At 58.8% G+C, this 10153-nt stretch overlaps 1 protein-coding gene across 2 annotated transcripts; it reads left to right on the top strand.

The window, feature by feature from the left end:
* Positions 1 to 1257: 1257 nt before the first annotated feature.
* On the top strand, positions 1258 to 4382 carry IRX3 (iroquois homeobox 3). 2 transcript variants are annotated; one of them, XM_039880898.1, is made up of 4 exons: positions 1258 to 1948; positions 2120 to 3239; positions 3430 to 3496; positions 3961 to 4382. In XM_039880898.1, exons 1-4 carry the CDS (start codon positions 1682 to 1684, stop codon positions 4013 to 4015), a joined length of 1509 nt encoding a protein of 502 aa, XP_039736832.1. In that variant the 5' UTR covers positions 1258 to 1681; the 3' UTR covers positions 4016 to 4382. The 2 variants fall into 2 exon arrangements, with proteins under 2 accessions (XP_039736832.1, XP_039736831.1); XM_039880897.1 differs by having other exon boundaries at positions 1288 to 1948; positions 3585 to 4382.
* The last annotated feature ends 5771 nt before the right edge of the window (positions 4383 to 10153 follow it).

Below are 10153 nucleotides of genomic sequence, written 5' to 3'. Positions count from 1 at the left end.
AAAAGTCTTGTCTCCCATCCCCACCCGAGACCATGGGAGGATCCTCGCAGAAAGAAAACGGGTTGGCGCTGAGACCAGGGAGCGGGAGGAGAGTGAAACGAAGGCTCTCTACAGAACGAAAATGCCTACACGCGAACTTCTCAAAGGACTCTCGCAAAGTTCCTAGAGCCTCCGCCACCCAGCTCCTCCCTCATCCCACGCGCGCTTAGCCGCCGCCCCCCGCTGCAGGCCCCGCTTCCTGGTCCTGGCTCTCCAGGACCCCCAGCGCATCCACTCTGCAGCCCCCCAGCCGGGCACACTGTTTCTAAGGGAGTCGCGCCAAGACACAGAGGCAGCGCTAATGTGGCTAATTTCAGGGTTTGGTCCTCTTGGGTGGGGGGGGCAGCCTTGCCCCTCCCCTGGGCAATGAGATAGCTTTTGAAGACAAATAGAACATAGCCCAACCCATCCCCTCACCCCTCGAACCCTCTTCTAGCGCCCTCCCTCCCTACCCGGCTGAAAGTGGCCTGGCGACAGAGGTACTAGCTGGAAAGGAGGGGGGGGGGGCGGCGGGCAGGCTGAATATAAGCCCAGCGCCTGCCCTGGACCAAGGTCTGGTCCGAACTCATGACCCATGCTGAGGTTTCAGGGGAGAGGTACCGGCGGGCGGGAAGCAGGAGGGGTGAGCTGACCCGATATTAACCCCCAGCCCCGCGCCTCTCCCCTTGCCTCGCGGCCCAGGCCAGTTGGGGCGGGAAGGGAGTCAGAGCGCCCCGGTCCCGCCCCCGCCCTTCCCGCGGTCTCCACTGGAGTGGGCGGCCTCGCTGGTAAGGCGCCCGGCGATTGGCGACTTGGGAAGGAGACGCAAGGAAAAGTCGAATAAGAGGGCGAGACGTCAGACCTGAGATTTGGGGAAGGGCGAGGGAGGGGGCGAGGACGGGGGATGGACACACAGACTCAGATACGGACACACACCCCCGCACAGCCCTCTAAGAAATGCTCCTGCTTTCAAGTCATATATAGCTCAAACCTGAGAGAGCCAAGAGAAGGGTTCTGATGGGAGTCAGCGATTGTCATCAGGAGGAGGAGAGACGGGGAGACAGAAGGAAGAGAAGCAGAAAAAGGAACAGGAAAAGAAGAGACAAAACATCGTGAAGAAGAGGAAAAAGAAAAAAAGAGGAGGAAAGTTCCCTAGCATAGAGGAAAAAAAGCCAGGAGGAGAAGCAGTCTTAAGGGGAAGCAGGCCTGAAAGAGGAGAGGAAGAGGAAGGAAAAGGCAGAGGGGGGGGAGGTGAAAAAACAAGGCATGGAAGCCGGGCGCGACACTGCTCGCGGAGAAGAGGACGGTGAGGACCCAGGCGTGGGCACAGGCGGCGCAGGCTGCTCAGAGGAGGGAGCGCAGCGCGGAGAGGAGGGGCTTGCGGACTCATAGAAATGTCAATCAGAGCCCGAAGCCCCGGGAATCTCCGCCAATCTGTTCGGACCTGACCTGGCTCCTCGCCGCCACCACCGCCACCGCCACCGCCGCCGCCGCCGCCGCCGCGGAGCAGATCAATAAGCGAACGCGGAGTGCAGCCCAGTGCGGAAGGCAGCGCGGCCCCAGCCCGGCCCAGCCCCCGATGCGCAGAGGAGCCCACGGGCGGCGCTGAGCAGGGCGGCCCCGGGGGCCGGGCCCCCTCTCCGTCCGAGCCCCGCGGGCCACCATGTCCTTCCCCCAGCTTGGATACCAGTACATTCGCCCGCTCTACCCACCCGAGCGCCCGGGCGCCGTCGCTGGCGGTGGCAGCGCTGGGGCCCGGGGCGGCCCGGGAGCCGGGGCCTCCGAGCTGGCCGCCTCGGGGTCCCTGTCCAATGTGCTCTCGTCGGTGTACGGGGCGCCCTATGCCGCTGCGGCCGCTGCGGCCGCCGCCGCCCAAAGCTACGGCGCTTTCCTGCCCTACGCTGCTGAGCTGCCCATCTTCCCGCAGCTGGTAAGCGCCCGGGGAGCCGGGAAAGGGGGATTCGGAGCTGGGGTGCCGGATAAAGTGAGCGCGCCGGTGTAGACTAGCGGGGCCTGCGCCGGGAGGGTGGAGGCGGCGACGGCCGGGGCTGATTCACGCTCCCTCCGCGCGCGTGTCCCTTCCTTCTCCGTGTGCGTACAGGGCGCGCAGTATGAGCTGAAGGACAGCCCCGGGGTGCAGCATCCGGCCGCGGCCGCCGCGTTTCCGCACCCGCACCCTGCCTTCTACCCGTATGGCCAGTACCAGTTCGGGGACCCGTCCCGTCCCAAGAACGCCACCCGGGAGAGCACTAGCACGCTCAAGGCCTGGCTCAACGAGCACCGCAAGAACCCCTATCCCACCAAGGGCGAGAAGATCATGCTGGCCATCATCACCAAGATGACCCTCACCCAGGTGTCCACCTGGTTCGCCAACGCGCGCCGGCGCCTGAAGAAGGAGAACAAGATGACGTGGGCGCCCCGCAGCCGTACCGACGAGGAGGGCAATGCCTACGGGAGCGAGCGCGAGGAGGAGGACGAGGAGGAGGACGAGGAGGACAGCAAACGGGACCTGGAGCTGGAGGAGGAGGAGATGGGAGGGGAGGAGGAGGACACGGGGGGCGAGGGCCTGGCGGACGACGACGAGGAGGAGATCGATTTGGAGAACTTAGACGGTGCGGCCGCGGGGCCTGAGCTGGCCCTGGCCGGGGCGGCGCACAGGGACAACGACCTCAGCCTGGGACCCCTTTCAGACTCCAAGAACAGCGACTCGGATGAGGGCTCCGAGGGCTTGGAGGAGCGTCCACTGCCAGCCCTGAGTCTGGCCCCTGCACCGCCACCAGCGGTGACCGCTGCTTCGCTGTCTCCACCTTCGCCCCCCGCAGGCCTGGACCCCTGCGCTGCTCGCACACCAGCGCCCGCATCCGCCCTGCAGAAGCCCAAGATCTGGTCCCTGGCGGAGACGGCCACGAGCCCGGACAACCCGCGCCGCTCGCCTGCGGGCTCCGGGGGCTCTCCCCCGGGAGCAGCCGTCGCTCCCCCGGCCTTGCAGCTCTCCCCGGCCGCCGCCGCCGCTGCGGCTCACAGACTCGTCTCCTCGCCGTTGGGCAAGTTCCCCGCTTGGACCAACCGGCCGTTCCCAGGCCCGCCGCCCGGCCCACGCCCGCACCCGCTCTCCCTGCTCGGCTCGGCCCCTCCACACCTGCTGGGCCTTCCCACAACCACCGGCCACCCGGCCGCCGCTGCAGCCTTCGCTAGGCCAGCGGAGCCCGAGGGTGGAACAGGTGACTGCTGAGTGCAGGATGCGAAGGCGGGCGGGGGCGGGCTCTGGGGGTCATCGCGGGGCTGGCGGAGATGGGCAGGGCGCTTACTATGGGGCGCAGGGCACTTACTACGGGGCGCCTGCCTCCCGCGGCCCTGGGCGCCCGAATGGAGCGGTCTAAAGGCCCTGCTTTTTCTCCTCGCTTGCCTTAGATCGCTGTAGTGCCTTGGAAGTGGAGAAAAAGTTACTCAAGACAGCTTTCCAGCCCGTGCCCAGGCGGTAAGAGACCCCGAGGTGGGCGTGGGGGTGGGGCCAGGCAGGCGGCCGAGAAAAGAACCAGAGCAAACTGCAGCTTTCGCCCCCCCAGGGGATCGCAGCTGGGAAGCGCTTTTAAAAAGGGACAAAACACACTCTTCCGTCGTCCCGGAGGGCCCAGAGGCGGCTCTGCAGGCCTGTCCCAGGCCGGGCACCCAGATGCGGCCCAGGCTCCCGCTCTGTGGGACCCCGCGCCCTGCTGAGCCAGCAGGCCTCGGATCCCACCTCCTTTCAGCCCCGGACCTGGAGTCCTGACGCCTCCTGCCCATCTTACCTTTAAACCGGAAGACCAACTTCTACAGCTGACAGCATTTTTCATTGCGACACCTCCCTGTCCCTACCTCAGCCCCGGGTTGAGTCTTCAGTCCTAGGCAGCGCTCGTGCCCCTAAGTCTCACGTCCTCTGCTACCACTGCCTTTCTCTTGCAGGCCCCAGAACCACCTGGACGCAGCACTGGTCTTATCAGCTCTCTCCTCATCCTAGTTCGTTAAAAAAGAATTTTTTTAAATCATTATATTAATTGTAAAAAAAAAAAATCCTCTGTATAGTTAAGACTTGTAAGCATGTCCGTGTATGAATACCTAAAAGAGAAAACAAAAAAAAATAATAATAATAAAAAGAAATTAAACAAGGCCCCTCGGTCCTCCCCAAGTCGCTTCTGTACCCACATTCGCTGAGTCTGTGAGGTTGGTTGGTTTGGTTGATTTGGGGGAGTGGAGTTTCCGTGAGAACAAGTGTGTCTGACTTTTTTTATATATATAGAAAAATGTATATATATGTGAACCGAATTGTACGAGAAAGTATCTATTTTTGTCTAAATAAATGAGCTCTTGCCACTTTGACTACATAACCCGCCTGTCTGCCCCCAGGGGGAGTGTTTGCTGTTTTTGTTCTATTTTGTCACCCCCTTCCCCCATCCTTGCCTCCCGTGTTTGAAGAGTCACCCGAATCAGCGGAACGGAAGGAGCCACAGGTTTGGACCGGGTGGCCGGAGGACGGCGGCGGCAGCAGCGGAGGAGGACCAGGAGCGGCTGGGCTCGGGGCACCGCTGGAGAAGGGGCAGCTGGAGAAGTTCCTGGGGTGCCCGAGAGAAGGGGCAACCGTGACAGGTGGGCCACCAGGGCGAGACTCGTTACAAGGAGAGGGGAAACTGGGCCCCGCCCACCGGTCCCCTGGCAGGACGTCCTAGGGTGACATGGCGGAAAGACAGAGAGGGGCCGGGCGGCAGAGGGGTAGGTTGGGAGGGTCTCACCCTCCCGCGCCCCCATTCACAGACAGGCACCACTGAGGCTTGCTCCGTCTTACGTAAGGGGCTGTGTGAGCTCAGCTTCAAGCCCCTTTCCAGCCACTTTACACCCCCAGACTCCTCCTTACGCAGACGCAAGCACGTGGGGTGGCAGTGAGTAGGAGCGTATGGAGGAGCGGGGAGCCTAGGGGTGCACAACCTTTCCTCTTGGTGACTATACACCCCAAACTGAGAGTTGGGGGGCCCGGGTCCTGGTGGCATCTGTGTGTCTTGGCACCCTCGTGGGTTATCCCCAGGTGGCCTAGAAGGAGCCTTCGAGGGGTCCCGGTGTGGGGGTAGGTGGGGTTTGGGCCCCCCTCCACTGGGATTCCTGCTCCACACCGCCGGACAGGCGAGCCGGCCGGGAAGGGAGCCAGGAAATTTGGGGCTGGAGCTCCCTCTACAGGACAAAAGGGCGGCTGGGCGGCCTCTGCGGCCACCCCGGCCAGGCCTGGCGTCGCAACCCCTCCGCGCCCTGTACTCTCTCTCAGTCAGCAGCCCGTGCCCAGCTTCGACTTGACGTGCAGGAAATCCCGAAAGAGTGCCGCCTTGGGGTACCTTGAGGGGTCCTTTTTTGTATCTTCCTTCCCTCATTTAGTTACTAAATTTATAGGGCAGCCAGATGCCCAGTGTTTGCCCTGCATAGTGGGGCGTGTGACAGTCTCGAGCGTTCAAGGGGAGGTTTGGGAAGAGCTTGCACACCCAAAGTCACAGAACATGCACCTTACTGTACACCTTCGAGGTTCTGGGGAACGGAGGGACTCCACCGAGGACCAGTCCATGCGGGCACAGCTGCCAGTGCCACATGGGGACCACCCCCAAGGCTGAGACAGGGTATGGCCATGCTCCAGGGGCGAGAGGGAAGGAAAGTCTGTGGGCTGGAGTGTCACCGTGTGACCTATCAGGGCTGGGGACACCAGGGACACTGGGCAAAGACATTCAGAAGTTGAGGTTCGCAACCTCCAGAGGCCGCGGACACCCCGAAGGCACCCTCCTCTTCCCACTGTTAGCTTTTCTCTGGGATCTGGGCCCCTTCCCTGGTTGCAGGCACAGACTGTGGCTCGGCTCTGGCCCTGGGCACAGCGCCCCCAGACCTGGAGCTGGCTTCAACCTTCTGGGCCTTGAACCTCAGAGGCCAGGCCTCAGACCCTGAGCAGAGACCTCTGGTCAGCGTGAGTCTCTCTGCATGGACGACCCCCCTGAGGACCCCTCAGCTGCTACCCCATGAGCTTCTCTGTAGCACAGACCTCAGATCCCCCTGACTCTCTGTGACACGCGGAACAGATAACTGAGTACTCTGTGCCCTATTTCCCCTTCTGTGAAATGGGAATCATGACGCCCACTGCCCAGGATGGTCGTGAGGATGAGAGACAGTGTGTCGGGTGTGGGCATGTGATAGGTGAGAATAAATAGCCCTAGTCTTGCAATGTCAGACCCTACTCCTCAAAGTCCCACCCAAAAAGCAAGGTGTCCACATTGACGCATCTCAGGACCCAGCTCAACAAAGGAAAAGCCCCCGAGAGGGGGTGCAGCGGGAAGAGGAGGTGACAGCAAGGCCAGGCAGCCCCTCCACACCGCACGTCCATCAAGTGGGCAGAAAACGTGTCTGTGTAGAGGGCTCTGGGTGCAGAGAGGCTAGCAGACATCTGACCGCCTGTCCCCGGTCCCTCTCCAGTGAAAACCCTGGGGTTCGCTCTACTCTTCAGACCACCTGTCACAGAGCTAGGGGTCCTTGGTGAGACCTGTCCTGCCCACTGCAAGGGCAGTGCGTGTGGGAGCCAGGGAGAGTGGGGGCGAACCCCAGGGCAGCAACCTGCGTTGCATCCTCCGTCCCACAGAACACAGGGGCCCCTCACCTGGCCCCAAGTCGACAGTAAGATAACGTAAGCAAAACGAAAAAGCACCTCATCGGCTTTTCGGCTAAGAAAGGGAAGGGGAGGCAGATCCCCTTTGTGGAGCTTTCAGTTCACCAGAAAACAGGTTCCTCACCCTCCTCCCAGGACCTCCTCCCGGAGTCCTCCTCCTCTCAGATATCCGAGGAGCTGCCTCCATCCTTTATTGTCCAGCTCTAAAATTTAAAAAGAAGGGGAGCTGGGGGAGAGAGAGGAGGAAGAGAAAAAGAAGAGGGGGGGTGGAGAGAAAGAGAATGTGGGAATCTCATCTCGTCCGGATTAAGCTTCAATTAGAAATAAAATGTGTCAATCACTTCGCCTGGAAGGGATTTCTGCTGTCGGGGCTGGTTATGCAAAGCACTCCAAGGTGTGTGGGGATAATCAATTAGGTCAGAGGAAAAAGTGTATGTCACTGCCTCCCTCATTATCTGCATGGAGCTGGAAGTGGGCGTGTATCGCCAGGTCAGGGAATAAAATTATCTCCCTAAGTGACGGGCCACCTCTGGGACTGGCGCATTCACGGTTTCCAATTGAATTTATTTTCGGTGGAATACAGGGAGGAGGGGGCGCTGGGGTCCACTCAGAAGGCGACACAGAAAGGCTAGTGCAGCAGAGGCTGCGGGAAAGGAAGGGATGCTCCAAGCATTCACCTGCCGCAGGTGAGGTATGAGGAGAGGGCAGGACCTCACCTACTCGCTGGCATTCTGCAGGTGCACAGGCCAGCGGTCTGGAAGGTTAGCTAGAGGGATTGGAGGTCTGAGTAGGAGTTGAACTTCAGATGTTTTCAGCTGGTTGGTGGAGAGTTTCTGTCGGGAGCTCGCCTTGGGCCTAATTATTTGTATTCTTGTAGAAATGTCTTCTGCACCCTCTAATTCCTGGTTGCAGCTACCTCTCTAACTCCATCAAATGAAAATGGGCAGTTGCAGGTGTGTAAAATTGTGTCTCGGGTTAGAGCTACCTCCAAAATGAGTGCGGCCAAGTCTCGTCCTCTTTCCAGGCCCTGCTGTCCCCACATGGAGGGGATTGGATGAGATTAATTTGTATGATTTTATTTTTACGAATCCAGTGTTGTCTGAGATTAGACATAAATGAAAAAGTGTGGATCCGAGGATAATTATGGGGGGTGCAGAGGACCTATAACCTCTCCAGGCACCTCCTCCTGATCCTAACTGACCGCTGTCACCTGATCCAGCCAGCCTGGCCACATTAAACATGTCCATCTGTCGTGTGACCAACCTAGTTTTGATACACCCGCCCCCGGCCCCAAACAGAAGGCTCCAGCCCCTCCGAAGGCCATCCTGGCTGTCTGGCTAGGAAACCCCATGAGACATCTCTTCCTCGGGTTGGAAGGTGTGAGCACTCAGTGTGAGAGGCCGTAAGGGTGACTCTCAACTTGGCGATCCCCCTCCCCCTTCACTTCCCCCTCCAGGGATATGCAGCAATGTCGGGGTATAGTTTCGATCAATTCTCATGACGGGTCGGGGTGCTCCCGGCACCTTCTGGGTAGAGACCAGGGATGCCGCAAAAGGTCCTGTGCGGCACAGACCAGCTCTCCACAATAGAGAGTTATCCAGTCCAAAATGGCAGCAGTGGCACAGAGAGAGGGGAGAGCTGTCTGGGGCCATCCCTGGAAAATCGGATATTCTCTCCCAGAAACCGCAGCTTTGTGGAGAGAGACGTTACCGCAGGGCGCTACGCGGGGCGTTTTTCTTCTTGTCGTTCTTTAAAGACTGTTGGCCCTGGAAGGGGGGACGTAGGGGTGAGAGAGAGCAAACAGGAAACCGTGCCAGCCTGGGAGAAAGGAAGAGTGGGTTTCAGCTCAGCCCGGTGCCCGGACCAGCTGCAGGTGGGACGTCTCAGGAGAGGGGGACAGCGTCGGCCCCAGAGAGGACGCGTGTCTGGAAGGTCGGGGCCTTTCTCCCTGGACATTTATATCAGGAGCAGGTTTCGGGGAGTTTCTCGCAGATGAAAGCCGAACTCGTGTGGTCTTGCCTCGTCGTTATTGCCACGTCTTAACCGCTGCCAGCCCTTCTGCACACGTCAGTGTGTCTATTTACTTGCTTATGCTAGGGGAGGGGGGGAAGCGTGTGCGCACGCGCGTGTGTGCGCGAGCACGCGCGTGTGTCAGGGGGCAGGAGGAAGGCAACGGCGGGGTAGGGTCTTATGGGGAGGCTGTGATTTCATGGCTCCCTCCTTACTGTGCCAGGCCGCTCACTAGCGGCCCGCAGCCCTCCCGGGCCTTTAGCGAGCACTCAGCTGAGAGATTGTGCCTTTCTCAGCCGCTCAGATTTATTTTGCCAAAGTTACAGGGCAATTATGGAAATGCGCCCTTTGAAGCTGGGCTGATTTCTCTTTATTTTCTTCTCCCTGACAAAGCAGAGCTTCTCTGCCTCTCGTGGGCTTTTTTTTTTTTTTTTTAATGGTCTCCTCTCTGTCTCTCTTCCTTTCCTCTTTTTTTTCCTGATCATTATTAGACAGCGGGAGTTTCCAGGGGTAATTTAAGAAAATCTTTTAAATGGTGATAAAAAAAAAAAAATGTGTGTAGATTAAAATAATGTTACTATTATTTTAGTGTTATATATTTTTAATAGGATTTTGATAGCCAGGAGGGGAGAGGTGGATTAACGATAGCAAGAGACAGACACCTCGTGCCCAGATGATAGGTCTGTGACATCTTTGCCGGCCTGAGTCCCAGAGTGGGTGAGGCCCAGGGCAGCCTGGCAGGCCACCTGGTTGGCTAACGGACTGGCCCCTCTACCTGGGGCTCGCCCTGTGCCTCAGGAATCCATAGCTCGTAAATGTAGCAGGATGAGCCCTCCACTCCCCTTGCCTCACGCCTCGGAACTAAGAGGCCTGGACTCAACAGAGCTGTGTTTTCTGGGCTTTGTCCATTATGTATCACTGTAGCATGGAATCTGGACACCCCTTGTGAACCGGCCCCGCTTATTTCCCTCCCCCCTCCCCCTTTTGCTCAACTTGACGCTGGGGTTGTTGAGGAAAAGTGTCTGAAGCCAGATGGTGTCCACCTCAGGCCGGTGAGGCCTGCGAGGGGAGAGGTGGCCTGCTTAGCGTGTGGGGGCCTCACTTTTCATTTTTTCGAATGGCTTTGAAGTTTCCTTTGTCCACATTTTTGTTTGCTCCCAACTTCCTCCCTTCCTGTCTTTGGGGTGAATGGCTCATTATCTGTGCACCAACACCAACAGGAAGTCCCGTCACCTTCAGGAGCGGGCTGTTGGCCTCAGCGGCCTGTCCAAAGTGGACGCCATTTCAGCTCTCACTTCCTTTACACTGTTTAAGATAAAATAAAATAAAATAATAAAATGAAATTTAAAAATGGAGTTAAGTAAGAAATTATTTGATAGGCCCTGGGCTAAGCCCCTTTCATACAGTTTATTTAATGCTCATAGCCACCCTCCTGGAAGGCACAGATGAAGAAATTAAGGC

The sequence above is a fragment of the Pteropus medius genome, unplaced genomic scaffold (assembly GCF_902729225.1).
Source record: "Pteropus medius unplaced genomic scaffold, Ma_sr-lr_union100, whole genome shotgun sequence".
NCBI lineage: Eukaryota > Metazoa > Chordata > Mammalia > Chiroptera > Pteropodidae > Pteropus > Pteropus medius.
This window is presented reverse-complemented; position numbering and strand designations above follow the sequence as displayed.